Raw genomic sequence first — 22,285 nt, forward strand, 5'->3', positions numbered from 1 at the left:
GCAAGGAAACTGAAAGTAGATGAAGTTATTGGGATGAATTACAGTCAACCCCCACTATTCACAGGATCACTACTCATGGGTTCACATATTCGCGGATTTTCTGGAAACTTACAGTATGATGAAAATACACAGGAAGATATTTCCTGTTTTTCCCACAACATCATCTGTTCCTAGTGATTCATAAGTGAGTGTTTTGCATGTTTGCCATGAGAAACTCTGTTCTTTACAGTTAAACTGTGCAGTTACCCTGTATAGGCATATGCTGTTCAGCACAGAGCATCAGCACTTTACAGCACTTGGTATTTCACAACACAAATCTCCCATTTTTTTTTTTCTTGCAATGAGAGTTTGCTTGTGACTGGCTCCTAGGGTAGCATCCCTATTATCTGCCTATGTGTCTTCATTCCGTCTGTCCTATTGGCTGTTCAAAGAGAGGACTGAACAATAGCTGGTGTAATGAATTACCGAATCGGCAGTCATTTACCAAATAAGCTCAGCATCGCCACTTTTAATTGGAAAATATTATTTTTACCACATATAGGCTCTTTCACACCTAATTACCTTAACCCCTAAACCGCGGGGTTGTTTTTGCTTGACTTGCGTGTCTCGCAGGCATATTCGCGCTCCAACAGACTCTCTAAAAATATTTGCCAAAAATCAGTTATTAGTCCTTGAATATTAAAATTATATATGCATATGGCACATACCTTCAGCTTTCACCTGGGATGTTTGTTGAGCCTTCGTCGAGTACCGTAGGACTTGTGGAGACCTCTGAAGTTGGGTAACGAAGTCTCCACTTTACACTTCCTGACACCCCGTAATATGACCACCACAGCCAGATATTATCACTAGAAACACTATTCTATGATTTTCAAGTAGTTTGGAATCCATAGAACAAAATAAAAAACATTGTGAAAGCAATGAAAATTAAGAGCACGTACGAGCTTCTCACATGCGATCGTTCGCCGTTGGTGTTCTGTCATTTATTATTCATAAAAACACTCACACTATATTTCTATTACTATATAACACTTATATATATCTACAGTCTCCATAAGTTTCCTTCAGTAATAGTAGTTTATTGTCACTGTAGGCATTAAATTTCTCTTTGAGTAAAATACGTAGCATTCACTTTCTCGTCCTGTATACTAGCGTTGAGAGTGAATCTATTACTTTCACTTTCATAACTCATAGTGTTCATACATGCTAGAGTGAAACTTTCACTTTCATTACTCCTAGTATATATACTCGTATTCTTATATTACTACTCATTTACATTTCTATTTACATTCTCTATTTTATTTACATTATTTACATTTCTATTTTATTTACACTGTGTTATGCACTGTCACTTGCAGTAACTTGTAAAACTCTTTTCCACTGTTCACTTATATTTACATTCATTGCTTTCACTTGCTGTTTACACATTATTTACCGTACATTTCCACTTGCGCTGTTTTACTTACAAGAAAGATCGTAGTCACTGTCTATCATTTTCATTGACAAATTAGCGCTCTTAAACAACTGCTGTTCCTCCTCCACACTGCCATTTTCCTGATCTTTCACTGCATTCCACTCATCTTTCAACTTCTGATTCTCAATCATTTTCTCTCTTTTATCCAACTCACTCATTTCCAAAACCTCCCTGCCACACATAACTCTCCTTGCTCTCACCCATCTCTTACCTACTCCTAACTTTCCCTCCACCAGGTAATGGTCAGACATACCTCCACCCTCCTCCCCTCTCAAAACTCTCACATCCGACAATCTTCCAATTACATTCCTGGACACAACCACATAGTCCATCAGTGCTCTGTCAACAACCCTTCCACCCTCTTGTCTCACCCATGTATACAGTACAGTACTTATAAATATCTTTCATCTCAAACAAGGTATTTCCAGTCACCATCTCTCACTCAACACACATCCCTATTTTTCTTTCCCCATTTTCATTTCTTCCAGGCACACCATGCGTACCAACTACACCTTCAGCAGCTACACTTATGACTAGCATTCAGATCTCCCATCATTACCACATTCACATTCGCTCCAAAACTCTGCAGACAGTCATCAACATTCCAGAAAGACTCCGTCCCTTCTGCATCCCTTTCGCTACAACCTAAATAACTAAACTTCATCAAGTTGACATTGTTGAAGTTAGGTTAGGATAGATTAGGTTGGGTTGTTAGGTTACATTATGGCCTAAGTGACTTTACAGCCAAAATGACCCAGACCCCTGTTGGGTGCCATTTTGGTGTGAACGAGAGTATGGTGTGTTAGGTCATCACGTGGGTGAGTACAGTGCACTGTACCCAAAAGGGTACTGTCCTTTTAGGAAGTACTAATTTGCCATAAAATGTATTTACAGGTCTCATAGTGGGTCTTTAGGTAATAGGAATAGCCAAAACATTAAAATCAGTGACCTCTGTGGTAGGTCTGGGATATTCGCGGAATTCAGTATTTGCAGTGAGTTCTGGTACATAACCTCCGTGAACATTGGGATCTGACTTGTGCAGAGGAGCACAGGATATGGGTTTGGCACCTCTTTTTTAACATGACAATTGATAGATTCACTATCTGCTGGGTGTGTGCTGCTGCATCCCCAGGCACATTTCAATCTGAACACAGTGAACTGCAGGCTGAAGTTGTCATTCTTCTGGAGCTCACCACCGACCTTTCAGGGGATGTGATAGGAGTTGATGGACATTTTTATAACTGGGTAGTTGCACTGCCTAATTATATTGGTGCTACCACATGAAGGCAATCCCTACCCATCCCTTGACCTTCTGTAAGTTGAGTAAAATTAATTTGCAGCAGCAAGAACAAAGGTACAGCAGGAAAGGAAGGTTGTTGGTTCACTGAGAGGTGTGATGTGAAATAGGGAGGTGGGTATGGAAGTTAAGAAGTCACTGCATGATAGTATTGCAATCCCTACCCTGACGTATGGAAGTGAGGAGCGGACCTTGCTAGAGGGGACCAAGTCAAGAGTGACAGCAGTGGAAATGAGGTACCTGAGAGGAGCGTGTGGAGTGACATGGAGGGACAGGTTGACGAATGAAGAAGTGAAAGAACATTGTGGGATGGATGTGGATGTGATTTAGAGAATTAGGAGAGATACACTAAGGTGGTTTGGACATGTGGAGAGAATGGAAAATGAAAGACTGACTAAGAGGGTGTATGTAGGTGAAGTGGAGGGAGGGAGAGGGAGGGGGAGACCGAGAATGAGGTGGAGGGATGGAGTTGAGAGGTATATGAGGGAGGGGGAGTGAGTTGTGGGGAGGGCAGTCCAGTGGTGGGTGACAAAGCAACTTGGAGGTGTTTTGTCTGCAGTCACCCTTTGCGTGATTAGGGCGTCGGTCTATAGATAGTTAGATAAAAGAACAAATTAACCCACTAAATCCAGCTGACATCCTTTTTAGTTTAGTCTTGCTGCTACCAGATACTTTCGTTCAATGTAGGATCAGTCTGTTGTATTGAAAGGTTTATTAATGGTACAGTGGAATCTCCTAAATTATGCCATCCTAAATAGCGAATTCAGAACTCAGTAGTCAAGTGGCCACCCCTTTCGGGATTATTGCGTCTGGCTTTACATAGATAGATAGATAATACTCAGCAACAACATGAAACACTTTGCATTATCAGTAACTCGCAGAAGTTAAACAAAATTTGCAAATGCAACCTCAAAAGTGATGCTTTTCCAATGCCTTGTGTAATACGCACCACCATTACCTCAAGCCCGTGCGTCTCTCTGGGCGTAAACCAATTGTAGTCAAGCATAGCAATTACTAAACCAGTCGTTTTCAAGCATAGCACTTACTATAACCCAATCACAGCGTTTCCCTCTCACACCAAGCATGAAGGACACACATGCTTGATCCCCCCGCTTCCAGGTCAGCGCATTGTCTCCTTTCTGTTGTTAGCATGTGGTTCCGGCATGATTTACGAGAGGATTTTTTTTTTTCCTTCATTCTTCCTCTGCCTGCCCAGTGTTACCATGGGCGATCATAACCCTCCTAAGCTTAAATCTCTTTCGAGGAAGGGGAAGAGGAAGAAGCCAACATTAAATTACACCCAAAAGTTAGAAGTAATAAGGAGGATTGATGGTGGTGAAAAAAAAGCCAGAGTTGCCCACTGTTATGGACTCAACAAGGTAATTCTTCACCATACAGGCACGGCAATTCCACCTGTATTATAACAAACTCAAGATCTTAATTTTGGCACATATGCAACACTGGTAGTTAACTGGTGAATTGTCACTGCCAGAAGTGAGTGGAAAAAACAAAATACAGTATACCTATTTTAGAAGCGGGCAGGTTGTCCGTGGCAGTGTTTACCAACAATCTCTCCAACTAGCTGCACTGTTTACCAACCACCGCTCTGACTGGATGCGTCAGTGAATCATGCATTCTGATTCCTAATTATTGCTTTCAGAGGTAAGTTTATAAAAATGCCCAGTAGCTGTAGTAGTCCAGTAACCTGTGAAAGACTTATTTCAATAGAAAATATGGAAAGGCCATTCCTGTTTGGTGAAGAATTACAGAGGTCCTCCCTTATCCACAGAACCGCTATCCACAGTTTCAGTTACCTGTGGTCAACCGCAGTTCGAAAATATTAAATGGAAAATTCCAGAAATAAACGATTCACAAGTTGAAAATTGCACACTGTTGTGAGTAGCACGATGAAGTCTCACATTGTTCTGCTCCGTCCTGCCTGGGATGTGAATCATCCCTTTCTCCAGTGTATCCATGCCCTACAGTACTGTACTGCTATTTTATCAGTTGCAGACAGTGAGCACTTCAGCAGACCTGGCCTAGCCTTACCCTGGGCAAGGTATGGGTGTTCAACTCAGTCACCACACAGTGCACTACCAGCCACCTACTGCCACAGAGCACAGTTATGTTTGTCATTTATCAAAATGTTTCATTGCTGATGATTACTGTATTGACAGATTTTGCTGAAACAGATTCTAAAACACAGTAATTTTCAGTACTAACATGACAATAAAACAATTCATAAAATACAAAGACATCTGTGAACAACATTGTCTTTGTCTGGCGGGCAAGGCGCTTGCGTGGTCACCTCAGCAACCCCCCCACACCTCGTGATATGTCACGACAGTATGGCAGTCCACTACAATAAACTGGATGTCATAATGCATAAGCTTTTCATTCCATTATTACACACAAAGATGTTTGCTGTTCATGTCTGCTGAGCAGTACTTCACTATGAATATGACCAAAAATAACTTAAAGAGTGTAAGCTTGTGTTTTTACATGCGTACAAAGATAATGTATACACCACCTGCCCGTTAGTCACTTAGTAGCTGTCTCGGTTATCAGATCAACAACTGCTGTGGTATCTCAGTTCTTGTGTTCAAATAACCCTTATTTTACTTAACCCCTGCACGCTGGGCTATTTACAATGCCGTTGTTCACTCACTATGGGAATTTTCCCTAAATAGCCTGTTTTCAAGCCTTAATATCTCAGAAACTATAGCACTTAGGGAAACAAATTAAAAACCATTTTACTTACCAACTCTTCTTCTTGCAAGTAGAAGAATCCCCAGGTCTGTAGGCCGTCGCATCCATGAGTAATGATGTGAGAAAGAGGACTAATTATTGCAGCAAGAACAGGACGTGTTTGTGCTTCTGCCTGTGGCCCCAACTATGGCTTCGCTTTCAAAGTGATAGCTTCTCCATTACTAGATAAACTAGACAGTGGTGTCCAAGGCTTGCCCTGTGGCAGTGGGTCCTTTCCTAGGGTCCTTGGAAAGAGGCTTGGCAGGGATGGATGAGGCGGGAACGGAATCAGACAAGAAGGGTTAAGAAGAGATCGTCTTACACCTGGCAGAGTCACAGAGATGACTGAGGTATGGTTGGCTTGACTGATGGGAGTCTCTTCCTAGCTTTTGGTGATGAGATTAAGTGGCAGCCACTTCAAACTGTGGCACGAAAACAAGTGCGGTTCCAACTGACATCCAGCCACTGATTTCTTGACAGTTCCGACCGACACCCAGCGCCACCCAGCCACTGATTTCTTGACAGTTCCGACCAACACCCGGCTGTTAGGGGTTAATAATGGCCCCAAAGCACGAGAGTTGTGATCCTGGCAATTCAGATATGCCAGAGAGAAGCCAAAAAGTACAGTACTTCCTTTCAGTGTATATATATACTGTACTGTATTGAGTTCAGTACTAACCGCAGTTTTCATGTATCCACTGGGGGTCTTGGAACGTATCCTCCGAAGATAAGGGGGGACTTGTAATCTCAATGAATCGACAACTCTTACGACAACGTGATGACAGGGCGACAATGACAGTGCTTCCGTTGTCACCACACTGGACTTTGAGGATTTCCCGAGGGAGGCAGATGTGGGGAAATGACGCAGAGGTGGCAGCATGAGACAGCAGTACACATTGCCTCGTGCAGAGAGGCCATAGTCTGCGTCAAGCCTTGGAACCCCTCCCCCTTCCCCCTTCTGTTTTAGCAGTGTTGTCAGTCAGAGTCAGGTAAGATTCTTACAGTATTGTTCATTCCCATTAGATATGCTTTACTAATTAATTTCTTTTTCAGGTTGTTATTGCTTTCTGGTGACCAGTTTGACGTAGGTTTGGGGGTAAAGGGGGCAACTTTTCTAAGAAGACAGACCCATATGTAATTTTCCCCACAAGATTAGTTATTTCTAACTCAAGGAACTCTCAAACTGCAGCGTGTGCTCAGTACCATAAAGCTGTGATGTAGGAGATTCCACTGTATACAGAACCCTCCAGTTCAGGAAGTCTGTCTGAGCTTAGTGAAATTGTTAGCAGATGACAGCAATAAAATGAAAAAGACATCTCTGGCCAGTGTGTTAAAAAAGGATGTCATCCAGATTTGATGATGATAATTTAGTGACTGACTTGAAGAGTATATGTCAGCAAGGTGAAGGGGGAGAGGAGGAGAGGGAGACCAAGGATGAGATGGAAGGCTGGAGTGGAGAGATGTATGAGAGAGCAAGGTGTGGTTGGAGAGGGTGGCCAGATGGCAGAGGACAGGGTGACATGGAGGCAGTTTATTTGTGGCCACCCCATTGGGGATTAAGATGTCCGGCAATAGTCAGATAGATATGACTGTTTGGTGTGTTTCAGACGTAATGCACTGGCCAACCCGACAACAAACTACTGGGAGAGCAACCACCCTCTGTCTCAGCTTGTGATCATCCAGCGAGAATATAGCAAGCAGAATCTTAACGCTATTGGAATACTACAGGGCTCGGCTGACTTCTGCTCCATTCCTGTCACATATAACTGGAACCCCATTGGCAAGTGAGTAGATCATGTGAAGGAAATGCAGACTGATGGAAAGGACAGGTCAGTGTAGGTATATTTCTACAGTTAGTTTTATTTTCCTGAAGAGGTGTATGAATGAGGGTGTGTTATTTGGAGGGAAGGCAGCCTAATGGTGAAGGACAGGATGATTTGGGTATATTTCTGCAGTTGATTTTATTTCCCCATAGAGGTGTATGAGTGAGGGTGTGCTATTTGGAAGACAGGCAGCCTGATGGAAGAACCATAATGCCATTGTCATACACTAAGGCTCGGCTGATTTCTGCTCCATCCCATCACCTATGACTGTAACCCCCCGGCCAGGTGGGTAGAGTTTGGTAGTGATACACTTCCCACTTTAACTTACCCAAAATTGTCCTCTCCACCTTGAATGCTGAGTTTTTTCAGAAGATGAACAGGAGAATTTGATGCTGGTAGAGTAATACTGAAATATAATGCTGGTCAAGAAGAAGTGCAATGGAAAAGATGTAGAGCTGTAGTAATTTTGCTTTCCGCCTCTGAGCCACGTGAATTATGATGCTAGAGGACAAATACATGGGCTGTATTAAGGTACAGGTTTTACAATGAGGTGTCATTTCACTGGAGATGTATATGAGTGAGGATGGTGGGATCTGGAGGGAAGGCAACCTTACGACAGAGGATGGGATGATATGGAGATGATAAGATCAATTCTCTGGAGAAGAATATGAGTGAGGGTGGTAAGCCAGAGGGAGGGCAGCCTGATAGCATAGGAGAGGGTGGTGTGGAAGATTGGCAGGTGGATATACAGTATTTCTGGAGTTAGTTTCATTTCTGTGAGGGCATATGAGTTAAGGTAATTTGATTTGGAGAGAAGGCAGTTTGATAAAGAAGGAGAGAGTGACATGGAGGTGATTATTTTCTGGCCACCCCTTACAGGGTTAAGTTGAATGGCTGTAGATGGACGGACTGTTGCCATTTTACCCTCCTCCCCTCAGAGTGTGCACTGTGGTGGTGAATGGTGTTCGAGTTGCCACAGTGGAAGGAGTGCCCAGGAAGGAAGCCAAGAATGCAGTGGCAGCCAAGGCGCTCAATGAATTAATCAAGCACTGCTACACAATAAGAGTATGTGGCTGTTCCTTTTAACACTCTCAGGTTTCCATGACAATCTCATCTAAATACACTGAACCCTGTGCATGCATGGATAAAGTGTTAACCAAGGGATCTGTGCACTTATATATCTTTAATCTATTATTAAAATCTAATGGTTAACCAACCCTCTTCCCTGATTGCATCTTGCCTATTAAAGACCCTCTATGATGCCAACTAGAATATAGGTATGCTTCCTAAGGGCATAGCCTGCTGACATAAAACAGTAACAAAGATGTTTAATGCTATAAAAGTACAGTAAAGGGAAAAACTAAGCATGAGGGCAGTTTCAGTTATCAGGGATGGTGTACAAAAAACATGCACTGCACCATATTTTCAGTTCAGATGAGCCTGAGGCAACAACAGCAATGACAACAACATCCACAACACCTACACTGTATATCTTATTCACAGATTCTGAGAACCCACGACACAGAGGAACACGTGTCGCTTCAGGAGGTTTCGGGAGAGGCCAGCAAGCAGAAGAAGACGGGTATGGACAAGCCAGTTGAGGAGAATTCCATGGGTAGCAAACTGCTGAAACTAATGGGGTGGACTGGAGGTGGCCTGGGAAAGGAAGGAACGGGAATTACAGAGCCCATCAGGTAATGGAGGCCAACTAGGATAGCTTATGTGAGTGAAGTGGAGGGGTGGAGGGGGAGGGGAAGACCAATAAAGAGACAGAGGGATGGGGTGGAGAGGTGCACGAGAGAGGAATGTTTGAGTTGGAGAGAGGGCAGCCTGACAGCAGAAATGAGAGTAATTTGCAGGCAATTTGTTTTTGGCCACCCCTTCTGGGATTAAGGCATCTGGCTATAGATACAGACCAATAGACCAACTACAGTGACAGATATAACCTATAACATTTCTCACTATCCTCTTTACACTGCACTAATTCACATATGCATATTTCAGACCAGTCCAGATTTTTGGTCGTGATGGCTTAGGAACAAACAACACTGTCACTCCAGCCTTCAAGGACAAAATCCACAGCATAGTGAGAGACTTTGCCAATGGTTCGGGTTTGGGTGACCTGGCCTTCTCCAGCGAGTTCACAAAGGAGCAGCGCGTTGAGATACACAAGTAAGGATAGTAGTAGTTGTTGTTGTTAGTTTTAGCTCCAGGTTTATCTGAAAGCAACCCACTAAACTGTAGGCGGAAATAGACTTTTCCGTGCTGTCCATCATCCATTTTTGTGGGGTTAAGAAGGGAGCTGAGGGATGCTTGTATAATCAGGCAGCTCCACTGCCAGGCTACATGATGTATAAGCAAAAAGCTCCACTGCCTGGCTACATGATGTATAACCAAAAAGCTCCATTGCCTGGCTACATGATGTATAACCAAGCAGCTCCACTGCTTGGCTACATGATGTATAACCAAGCAGCTCCACTGCCTGGCTACATGATGTATAACCAAAAAGCTCCATTGCCTGGCTACATGATGTATAACCAAGCAGCTCCACTGCCTGGCTGTGTAGGTGCTACCACATGAAGGCATCTTTCTCCAGTACCACAAATAAGGATAAATCTATGATTATTCAGTCAAGTCTGTATTATCAAAATTGATTGTGTGCAAAGGCAGACAAGCCCCCCCCCCTTTTTTTTTTACAAAGCATGTGGTAAATATAAAACATGACTGACAAACATGTGGTAATTATGGAACATGACTGACCTGTCTTTCATTACTGACTACACTCTCTACAGTGGGCTATACTCTGTACAGAGAGATGGAGATTGATGCATGAGACACTTACAGGGCTATCTATCTATTTGCCAAACACCTTAATCCCGTAAGGGGTGGCCACAAACAAATCACCTCCACGTTGTCCTGTCCCCCGCCATTTCACTGCCCTGCTCCCAGCTCACACCCCCCTCAGTCATATACCTCTCCACTCCATCCTTCCATCTCATCCTTGGCCTCCCCCTCCCTCTCCCCCCCTCCACCTTAGTCACATACACTCTCCTCATCAGTATCTCATTCTCCATTCTCTCCGCATGGCCAAACCACCTCAGTGTGTTTCTCCTAACGCTTCCTATCACATCCACATCCACACCACAACACTTCTTCACATCCTCATTCGTCAGTCTGTCTCTCCATGTGACTCCACAGGCTCTTCTCAAATAACTCAGTTACAGGCATTCCTTTGAAAATGGTCATATAACAGAGGTAATGATAGAACATGTCTGACCTGTCTTTGTTGTTGCTGACTGTGTTCTGGAAGATGGGATGCAGGCTGATCACATCTAACATTTATAGGTGTTTCTTAAATGATTATTGGAGGCTTGCTCACACCCTTGCATTCTCACTATTAATACTGTGGTCATAATTCTGTGCCATAAGTCACTTTTTCTGACATTCATATAGTCATAAGTCACAAGTAATTTGCATAAAAATGTTCGTCATGAATTGCATTGCTATCTCTAAGTTAAAATGATATTCTTTCAGTTTGTACAGTCAGCCCAAGAAGTGACGGCAGAGTATCCAGAAGTTTTTGGTCAGCGATAATGTACATATGCTTCCTTATATCTTTACAAGGCGAAACCTGTTATGTAAAATTGTTCCAGAAAACAATAAGTAAATGCAAAAGTACTGGTATATTTCAAAATTGTAGGGAGCAGTTCGTTAGTTACAATAATACAAAATCCTAAACGGAACTATTTGAAATTTCAGAACTTTCGCTCAGGGACAGTCAGGAAAAATTTGCGGAGTTCGTATCTAATATGGTAAAGTGCAATAATTTTGTAGTAGCGTAAGACTAAAAAGAAAAGCGCTTTACTAATCGATTAAAATCAGTCAGTATTATTTATAAAATGATGTCCGTTACAATACTAAGGAATAATTTAAAGTCATTTATTCCCGTTTTTGTTGTCTCCATGGACGACGACAAACAGCGGGAATGCAGTGTCAGATACTAGGCTATTTTAAATGGTTTGATCAACATGCACAGAAGGAAACAACTTTTACTTAAAGACATGCAGTTATTACACTGCATTTGGCCAGTTTTTCATTAAGAAAATTCTCTTGAAGTTTTAATATAAGTCAGAGGACTACCAGTGAATGAAAAATAAGGAAAACCTCAAAAATTTGCTGAGAGTAGGAGCTCCTCAGAGAATCACAAACTTGTGTCAGCCTATAGTATCCTTAGTGTCTAAACAATTGGCAAGGGAAAGAAAGTGCAGATGTTCATAAACAAATCACTAAGTTCAAAACTTTCAGGTCAGCATTTTCAGTTAAGCTGGACACAGAAGTTTATTTAAAAAGAAGGGTACTAGAGATAGTGCAAAAAGTTTGTGCTTTTGCATTACAAGAGTGTAAACTCATGTTTTGGTCCTCTTTATTGCCTGGTATGGGAGAAAAAGGTAAAATCTGCCATATCTTCTTACAACTTAAAATAATTTTGCATGAATTAGGAATATAGTCACAGATTATTATAAGTGAGGGGAAGACAAGGAATAAAAGGCAGAATGGTCTTGCTGCTACCACAGGTAGGTTATCATTACTAAGAAAAATTTCATTGTTGCTGCATCCTCATTGTTGCTGTATCATCACCATAGCATTTGAAAATGAGGTAGTGTATTGCAGTCACAAGAGTTTTCCATAATTGAGCTTCGAAACTTGAGCATCTGTATTTGAAATCCTGGGAAGCAAATACTTCAGGAACAGAGGGGTTATGCTGCACGCCACACACTGAGTAATACATTACGCATTCATTCAAATCAAGAGATTTATCTGAATGTTAACTTCTAATACAGTTATCCCTTTAATATCCGGACGCCCAATAACCCGAGACCTCACTACCCGGATATTTTGGGCCAGGGCCTTCAGAACCCCCAAGTGGCCAAAAAACGAAAAAAAATCCTAATTTTTTCCCCACCTGTAATTTGAACTTGGCGCGCGGTGCCGAACAGCTGTGTTTACGCACGGCTGCCGGCCCCCTGCTGTTCCTCCCCTCCCCAGTTACCGCCTAACTACCATTGTGAGTAGATGCTCATCGCGAGGGATGCTGCATGTGCTCATTTTTATGAATAAACAGTGAATAAACTGCAATACCTAGCCAATAGACCACATGGGAATTTACAGTGTTGTGCAGTGTTAAGAAATTTAAATTTAGAGTTCAAAGGATTAAGTGTGGAGTGCAAACTGGTGGTTGAAACTGGCATGGCACAATTAAGAACAGAATGTGCAATGTTAAACAGTTATAACTCATAGTGCAAAGAATTAAGTGCAGCACAACACTGGATTACTGTCCGTGCTTCAAGAGAATTTTCACAACTGCCAGAGCCTTAGAGGAGGTGGCCATTTATGTGCTGTAATTACCCTGTACACTGCTAAATATTTTCCATACTCACTTCTAATTCCTCGCTCTCTGATTCCTTTTCATTTATTTCTGATTCCTCATTCTCTAGTTCCTTTTCATTCATTTCTATTTCCTCATTCTCTGGTTCCTTTTCTTTTATTTCATGCTTTACGTCCCTTATCTGTGTGAACAGGGTCTTAAATAGGTGTTATGCATGTCCAGTAGGGAGTTATTTAGATGGCTTTCAAAGTTAGGCTGAGTTAGGGTCCATAAGTACCAGTCCAGGAGGCATGGTCCCAGTACCTGGACAAACCCACTTCCCAGACATGCCTGTGGCTGTATTACATTGGATATTAGGAATATTACTGTATATCACCACCTCATGTTCTTCGTTTTACATACTTCGTAGCGTGATATAACATATATTTTGTTTTATACGACATAATGTAGCCACAGAAGTTTTACCATATATTCATTAAGTTTTCGATGTATATCAGTTCAGAGCAATCTGAAACTCTGCCATCACTTCTTGGGGCGACTGTACCTGCCACCACTTATACAGGAAAAGCCAAAATTAATTAGGGTTCATTGTATTGGTAGCAACCACAGGCTCATAAGAACATGAAAAAGGTTGACTTCACCACCAGTCATAGGGTGTTTTAATCCTGATAATAATACCCCAATATCCGGCAGTGTTGTGTACCAGTGGGAGTGTTCGGTCAGCAAGTATGTCAGATATCGAAACAGTTTTCCCCATAAGATACTGAAGAAAGGTCAGAGATGTGTTCCAGACCCAAACCCAAACTCTCAAATACCTTAATCAATAGAGGCAGACACAGAAACACAATAGGTAATATTATTATCCTCATAAACAAAATCAAATCTTATGAAGAGGGATAATCGGGATATTATAGGCGAGCAGTGTGTGAAGAATGATGAAGGAAGGGTAGTGGTGAACAGTGGGGATCTTAAAGATGCATGGAGAGAGCATTATAGCTGGTTGTTAAATGAGGATTTTGATTGGGACAGGGAAGGTTTGGAGCCAGCAGATCCAGTGTGTGGCCCTTGGCCTTTGATTGATGCTGCTACTGTGAGTGAGGCAATAGGCAGGATGCAGGTGGGGAAGGCAGCAGGTGTGTCTGGGTTGACTTCTGAAATGTTGAAGGCCTCAGGAGATGTAGGAGTGAGGTTAGTCAGTGACCTGATAAATATGATTATATATGAGTATGTTGTCCCAGATGATTGGCTGATGAGTGTAATTGTAAATGTGTAAAAAGGGAAGGATGATGCCCTGGAAAGAGGAAATTATAGAGGTATAAAGCTTTTAGATCAGATAATGAAGGTAATGGAGAGAGTTCTAGAAGGTATGATTAAAGAAAGAGTGATTATGAATGAGATGCAGTTTGGGTTTATGCCAGGCATGGGGACCACTGATGCCATATTCATTGTTCGGCAGCTTCAGGAAAAATATATAGGAAAGAAAAGGGATCTGTATTTTGTTTTTGTTGATTAGGAAAAGCCTTTGACAGAGTCCCTAGAGAGGTGGTGATGTGGGCAATGAGAAAGTTTGGCTTGGAGGAGTGGCTGGTTAGGGTGGTTATGGCCATTTATGTGGGTGCTTGCACCCAAGTAAGAGTGAATGGAGATTTGAGTGATGAGTTTTCAGTGAATGTTGGTGTGCATCAGGGGTCAGTTTTGAGTCCATATTGTTTATCATGGTACTTGAAGCCCTCTCACGTGACTTCAGAAATGGACTCCCGTGGAAGATGTTGTATGCTGATGATTTGGTGTTGATTGGAGAGAATGAAAGGGAGACGGAGGAAAGATTTAGGAAGAGGAGAGAGGGTATGGGACACAAGGGTTAAGGGTAAATGCAGATAAAACAAAAGTGATGATATCTAGGGTTGGTGGCAGTACGGTCAAAGAAGAGGGAGAGCGTCCATGTGCAGTTTGCCACAAGGGCGTGGGAAGTAATTTCATCTTGTGCAGTGTTTGTGATAAATGAGTGCACAAGATGTAGTGGTATTAGAGGTAGACTGTGAGATAATGCTGATTTTATGTGTGCATCGCGCAGGTGGATAATTGTCAGGCTTGAAAGGATTGCTGGTGAATCTCTTGAGTGTGTGGAAGAACTTTGTTATTTGCAAAACATGTTGTGTGCTGGAGGTGGGGCTGGAGCTAGCTCTGTGGCTAGGGTGAGAAGTGGCTGGAAGAAGTTCGGCGAGCTGTTGCCTCCCCTGACATTGAAAGGACTCGCCCTATGTGCTAAGGGGTCTTTGTATGCAGTATGTGTTATGAGTGTGATGCTGTATGGTGGTGAGACCTGGGCAGTAAAGGAAGAGGATATTCGCAGGCTCAAACATGCAGAAATGACAACGATTAGGTGGATGTGCAGTGCGTCCCTGTGTGCAGGGCCTGGGGGGGGGGGTTACGATGGAAGAGTTGAGAGGGAGGATGGGATCGGAGTGTATTGGTGTTGTGATGAGGAGAGGTATATTGAGATGGTTTGGGCATGTGGAGAGGATGGGGGATGATAATTGGGTGCAGAATGTGAGAAGTGTTAATATTGGGGGTGGGGTTGCGAGGGGTAGACCAAGAAAGACTTGGGATGAGGTCATTAAATGTGACCTCAGTGTTAAGGGACAGAACAGGGAGGCTGCCATGGATTGTGCAGCATGGAAGGCTACCATTAGGTGACCAAGGCCAATGCATGCAAACATGTTGGAGCCTTCAAAACAAAATGAAACAATAAACTGTTGCTGAAAAATGGCATATTAAACATCACATGCAGGAGGGTAGGCTGGTGGGATGTGCAGTGTTCAACACTGCATCAGGGCAACTAAACAGCCTGGCAGGCTGCTGGCAGTGCACCAAGTAGGAATGGAGGAGGATGGGAAGGGAGACAAACAGGGGTGGGGGAGGATGGGAAGGGAGACAGACAGGGGTGGGGGAGGGAGACAAGTGGGGGTGGGGGAGGGTAGGGGGACAGGGAAGGAGTCAAGAAAGCCAAACAGCCCTACTACCTCCCCGCTAGTCTCACACACTCACTCTCATTCACTTACTCATCACTCTCACTCACTTTCTCGCTCTTACTAATTCACCAGTCACTCACTCACTGTCACTTACCACACACACACACACACACGTCGCCGACAGAGATGGAGCTCTTCCTGGATCGTGGGGAAATAATCGCTGAATCAGTGACGAAAAGAAGACCAGCCTATTTGTGATTATGTAATGAGTGCGTGAGTGGTGGTCCCGTTGGACAGTAGTTAAAAAAAAATGCGGTTTCTGTCATAAAAAGAACAAGAGACAGTGATAATAGAAAGTCTCCATAGGTTGATCCATGGCAGAAAGTGACAGTGCATTGTTTACAATCGGTGAGAGAGAGTTTGAGGGCTTTGCTGAAGAGGATGTGGCAAATGGAAGTATTAAGTTGAACCAAACAAGAATAGCAGGTGTGTAGAAAACAGCGGAGAGGACTGTCCAGGAGATAAAAAAAAGGTATGAGCAGTAATTAAAGAGCTACAGGAACGGACTGTAGAGCAGGAAAATGAAATCAAAAGTCTGCAAAATAAACTGGAAAAAATGTTTACACATAGTGACGAACAAGAAAGAGAAGTTACTGAATTAAAAGTAAGCAATGAATCAGCCTCAAATGAAATAAAACAGCTTAAGAGGGAGAATACGAGGTTGGAAGAAGAAAGAGATAGGATGAAAAGCAAACTAGATGAGTATGAATCCAAATCAAGAATACAGGAGGAGCACATTAAACAAATCAAGGAGCAACATAAGGGGTGGAAGAAAATTCAGGAAGAGGGAAATGTAAATTTGAAAAAGATTCCAGAACAACAAAGCAAGGAAAAGGTGGAGCGGGAAGTGGTTAGGGTACTGAGAAGTAGAGAATCTTTAGTTAGGGATGTAGCAGATAAGAAAAAATGTGTAATAATTTCAGGAGTTAAAGAAAAACGTATGACAATAAGATCAGAAAGAGAAAGAGAAGAACTGAGTAAAGTTAAAGAAATAATATCAGTAGTCATGGAGGAAAACAACAAAACTCAAGAAGAGATTGAAGAGGTGTTTAGGTTAGGAAAGTGCGAGGAAGGAGGGACAAGGCCATTGAAGGTAAAGTTTAAGTCCCATGCAACAGTAAACGAAATTACCAGTAGAACATGGAAATTATCAGGTAAGGAAGGGTTCAAAAATGTTTGGATAAGGAGAGATGCAAATGAGGAAGAAAGAGCTAAAATAAAGGAGTTAGTAAAGGAAGCAAAGGTAAAAAACAAACAGAGAACGGAGGAAGAGAAGACAGTGTTTTATTGGAGAGTCATGGATCAGAAATTAAGGAAGTGGTACCAGCGGAGAGAAGGAGAAAAGAGGGTATAAAAAACATCAAAAATAATTGGAAGCTTGCATATACTAATGAGTATGGTTTAATATCAGCAAGGCTAGAAATCAATGATTTTTTGAGGGTACATGAACCTGATGTTATGTGCTTTGGAGAGACCAAATTAAGTGATGATATTGATGTTCATATGGGAGATGGTAAATACAAACTGTGGAGAAGAGACAGAAAAGAAAAAACAGGAGGAGGAGTGATGACACCAGTGAAGAACAACATAAATGTAAATACCGTGGAAATGGGAGAAGGCAGGGTTGAAGTGATAAAGATGAAATTAGAAACTGGAGAGAATAGCAAGAGAGATATGGCAGTAGTGTATGTTCCCTCTAAGACAAGAGCACGGAATGATGATGAATACCAGGAAATGTTGTCAGACATGGCTAGTTATTTACAGAAAATGATTGAGAAAAGCAACAATATAATTTTAATGGGTGACTTCCATTGTAAAGAGGTGAACTGGGAGGAATGGGACTCAGGAGGCAGCGAAGATTCGTGGGGCACTATATTATTAAATATAACAATGAACAATGTGATGACGCAATGGGTCAAAGAAGAGACACGGTTCCAAGGTGAGGACACACCAGCAAGACTAGACATACTGTTTACCAAAGAACCCAGTGTAATAGAATCCTTGAAATATCTGTGTCCTATTGGAAAAAGTGATCATGTGGTCATTGAATTCCAGATGATAACAGGGAATGTGGAGCCAAGAGACGAGCTTTATAGGCAGGGAAGTTACAACTTTGGGAAAGCAAACTTTACAGGATTGAGAAAATTTTTCGAAAATGCAGATCAGAGAAAATTCAGAGAAAAGAGAGATACAGAGGAAGTGGGATATCTTTCTAGGCCTCAGTAATTCGGGAGTGGAAAAATTTGTGCCAAGAGTAAGAGGGAAAGAAAACAGGAAAAAGGAGTAGTTTAATAGAAGATGTATGAGAGCAAAACAAGAGAGAGACACGGCGTGGAACAATTGGAGAAAGAGAGGTAACAACAGAACAAAGGAAGAATATAAAAGAACTAGAAATGAATACACAAGAATACATAGAGAGGAAGAAAAGAACTTTGAAAAAGGTCTATCTATCTATCTATTGCCAGACGCCTCAATCCCGTTTGGGGTGGCCACAAACAAATCGCCTCCAAGTCGCCCTGTCCCCCGCCATTTCACTACCCTGCTCCCAACTCACACCCCCCTCTCTCATATACCTCTCCACCCCATCCCTCCATCTCATCCTCGGTCTCCCCCTCCCTCTTCCACCCTCCACCTCACTCACATACACTCTCTTCGTCAGTCTTTCACCCTCCATCCTCTCCACATGGCCAAACCACCTCAGTGTGTTCCTCACAACGCTTCCTATCACATCCACATCAACACCACAACGCTCCTTTATATCCTCATTCGTCAGCCTGTCTCTCCACGTGACTCCACAAGCTCCTCTTAAATAACTCATTTCCACTGCTCTCACTCTTGACTTGTGTCCTTCCAACAACGTCCAAGCTTCACTTCCGTACGTTAGAGTTGGTATCACAATACTGTCATGTAGTAACTTATTCACTTCCATGCTCACTTCCCTGTTTCTTATCACTGCTTTGAAAAAGGTATAATAGATAAATGTAAGGATGAACCCAAACTGTTTTATAGATTTGTCAATGGCAAACTGAAACAAAAGGAAGGAATCACCAAACTGAAAGTAGAAGGAGAGGTCTATAAAGATGCAGCAATGCAAGCAGAAATAATGAACAAATGTTTCCAATCAGTTTTCACTCATGAAAAGCAGTTTGTGGAAGGGGAGGGAGTGACTAGAAATGTAGTGATAAAAGATATAAAACTGGAAGTAAAGGAAGTGTATAAATTACTGGAAACTCAGGATGTAAGGAAAGCCCCAGGACCTGATGGAATTTCTAATTGGGTACTGAAGGAATGCAGAAAACAACTGGCGGATAAAATTCACAGCTTAATTGTGTGTTCTCTGGAAGAAGGGAAAGTGCCTCAAGAATGGAAGAGGGCAAATGTGGTACCAATTTATAAGGGAAGAAACAGGGATGAACCCCTGAATTAGAGACCAGTGTCCCTAACCAGCATGGTTGCAAAATTGTGAGAAAAAATTCTGAAAGAGAGATGGATAAAATATCTGGAAGAGATGAATATTTTGGCTGATAGCCAGTTTGGATTTAGAAGTGGAAGGTCATGTGTTTCCAGCTTGTTGAGTTTTTACTCAAGAGCAATTGACATGCATCAGGAGAGAGATGGTTGGGTGGACTGTGTGTATTTAGATTTGGAGAAGGCCTTCGACAAGGTACCCCATACGAGACTAATGTGGAATCTAGAGCATATAGGAGGACTGAAGGGGAACCTTGTGGAATGGATGAGAGACTTTTTGAAAGACAGACAAATGAGAACAGTAATAAAGGATAGGATGTCTGGATGGAGGGAAGTAACCAGTGGAGTCCCACAGGGCTCGGTGTTGGCGCCAGTAATGTTCCTGATTTATGTAAATGATATGGTAGATGGAGTGAACAGTTATGCAAGTCTGTTTGCTGATGATGCAAAGATCTTGAGGAAGGTCGAGGTTGAGGAGGATTGTAAAATTCTGCAGGAGGATCTGGATAGGATACATGATTAGTACCGGATGTGGGAATGAAATTTAATGCAGTGAAATGTAAAATATTGGAAATGGGTAAAAGTACCAAGAGGCCATCATTGAATTATTTGATGGGTAATGAACCAATCACAGAAGCGAGAGAAGAGAAAGATTTGGGAGTGCTGGTCCAGGACAGTTTGTCACTTGAAAAACACATTAACAAGGCAGTTAGAGACGTATAAATGCCTGACTAATATAAGAGTAGCTTTTCATTATATGGATGAGATGATGAAAAAACTGACAGTGGCCATGATTCGCCCCAGGTTAGAATGTGCAGCAGTAGTGTGGTCCCAACACAAAAAGAAAGATATAAACAAGATTGAGAGAATATAAAGAACAGCAACCAAAATGGTCCCCTGCCTGCCAGATCTGTCGTACAGAGAGAGGCTGGAAAAGCTGGATTTGCCTTCCTTAGAAGAGAAAAGAAAAAGAGGCAACATGATTGCAGTGTTCAGGACCATGATGGTAGTAGATAAAATTGACAAAGACGATCTATTTTTATGGGATAAGAGAGTAACAAGAGGACACAGAATGAAACTGAAGAAACCAAGCTGCTTGAAGGATATCAAGAAATATACTTTTCCTTATAGATGTATAGACCTGTGGAAATGCCTGGACAAAGAGGTCATCCAGTCTAAAAATTAAACGAGTTTAAAGCAAAATTTGACTCATTGAGAAACAGAGATGGGACCCCACGAGCTTAGTTCATTTCCTGTATATCACAATTAGGTAAATACACACACATGGGAGACAAGCAGGGGTGGCAGAGGGTGGAGAGGGAGACAACCAGAAGTGGGGGAAGACTGGAGGACTGGGAGGGAGACATGCTTGGCATTGCTGAGTGTGGTGGGGAATGGAGGAGGGACAGGAGGGGAAGTGGAGGGATGTGGGGGAGGGAGAAGAGAGGGGGTGGAGGGAGGAAGGGAGGACTGGGAGAGCCTTGTTTCAAACCTAGGGAGAGGCGATGTGTTGGACTGGAGAGGAAGGGTGTTGGACTAACGAGGCGACGGACATTCGGATTGTTTGGATTGTGGGAATGTTCACCTACTTCTTGTGTATGGTCTAATGAAGTACCAGTTATTGATGCGCTGGATAACGAGCCATGGGTGTACTTGCAGAATCTCCCACCTGTAGAAGCTTAAGAGTGCCAGCCACAGGAAAAACCTGTACTGATACCTGGTGCTGTCATGTAAACAGATAGATAGATAGAGTGTTTTAATTGTGATAATCATTGTATATTTTCAGAATCTCTCACCTGTACAAGCTTAAGAGTGCCAGCCATGGGAAGAACCAGTACAGATACCTGGTGTTGTCACGTAAATTCTCTGCCAAACATCTCTTGCGCACACTCCTGGAGAAGGGACCCACTGATAAGTACGAGGTTATTCCACCCACTAGAAAGTAAACGACCATCCTCATCATCATCATAAAATTCTCTGCTCCTGGAGAAGGGACCCACCAACAAGTATGAGGTTATTACCATCCATCCATCCATCATCCAATCCTATGTTGCCCCATGATGAACGTAGGAGCCCGGGGTTAGGCAAGTTGGTTCTGACATTTAAGATGAAAGTGACCAGCCTCACTCATCCCTGAGTAGCATTATGTGAGCAATAAACCCCAGCCACCCCATGGATATAATCCTGCACTGGCTTAGTCCGATTGGAGCACCTTAATTACCCACTAAACCACCAGGCGCTGTAATTTGGCCATATAATTACCACCCAGCGTAGTAAATGGTTTTCTGGTGTACAGGAAACCATTTGGTTTGTCACTCACTGTAGAGTCACCCATAGGCAGAAGGAAGAGGAAAGAATGAAGGAAAGAAACACAGAAGAGGGAGTGTAAAGTCACCCGTAGGCAGAAAGAAGAGGAAAGAATGAAGGAAAGAAAGACAGAAGAGGAAGGAAGGGAGGAAAGGGTAGACACCCAAAGCAGCAGTACATCGAGTGAGTGGATGGTGAGTGCCTGCACCTACCACATTTGAGCTTATTACACCCACCAGAAAGTAAATCACCATCATCATCATTATCATTATCTCCTCTTCTTTCCCATGTGGGCCACACTCATTCGCTCACCATTCTGACGTCTAGAATCCTGACCATTACAGTAAACTCTCAATTCTCCACCATAATTCAGCCAAGCCCTATGCCAGATACATGTAACATGAAATGCTGGATACTGCACATCCAGCAAAACATTTGGCTTTGAGCCAGATACTGTGGTCCTGTCTCAACCCTCTATCCTGAAAACTTTACCATGAATAAATGATGAAAACTAAGCATATAAAAACAAGATAGTAATGATACAGTACAGTAATATAGTACTGTACATAGTGTACTATTTTATGTACTCACCAACTGTTGGCATCGATGGAGGGTGGAATCGTACACTGTGCAGTACAGTACACATAATCCCATGTGGTGTAGTGGCAAATGCCTTCCCCTAAGATTATTCCAGCTCCACTGCCTCAGGCTTGATCTGCCAAGGGTGCTGGAGTAGGTAGTGAAGATGGA

At 42.5% G+C, this 22,285-nt stretch overlaps 1 protein-coding gene across 1 annotated transcript in view; it reads left to right on the forward strand.

Moving 5' to 3' along the window:
* Positions 1 to 21,386, forward strand: part of LOC145417875 (uncharacterized) — a 46,592-nt gene extending 25,206 nt beyond the window's left edge. Inside the window, exons 6-10 of the mRNA XM_080286491.1 lie at positions 7,127 to 7,303; positions 8,281 to 8,407; positions 8,846 to 9,036; positions 9,347 to 9,514; positions 21,015 to 21,386. Coding sequence (XP_080142617.1) covers positions 7,127 to 7,303; positions 8,281 to 8,407; positions 8,846 to 9,036; positions 9,347 to 9,514; positions 21,015 to 21,174 — 823 coding nt within the window. The 3' untranslated portion in view covers positions 21,175 to 21,386. The remainder of the gene's footprint in view (positions 1 to 7,126; positions 7,304 to 8,280; positions 8,408 to 8,845; positions 9,037 to 9,346; positions 9,515 to 21,014) is intronic.
* Positions 21,387 to 22,285: the final 899 nt, after the last annotated feature.

Source organism: Coenobita brevimanus, chromosome 111 (genome assembly GCF_032717465.1).
Source record: "Coenobita brevimanus isolate Jiangsu-jjx chromosome 111, ASM3271746v2, whole genome shotgun sequence".
NCBI classification, from domain to species: domain Eukaryota; kingdom Metazoa; phylum Arthropoda; class Malacostraca; order Decapoda; family Coenobitidae; genus Coenobita; species Coenobita brevimanus.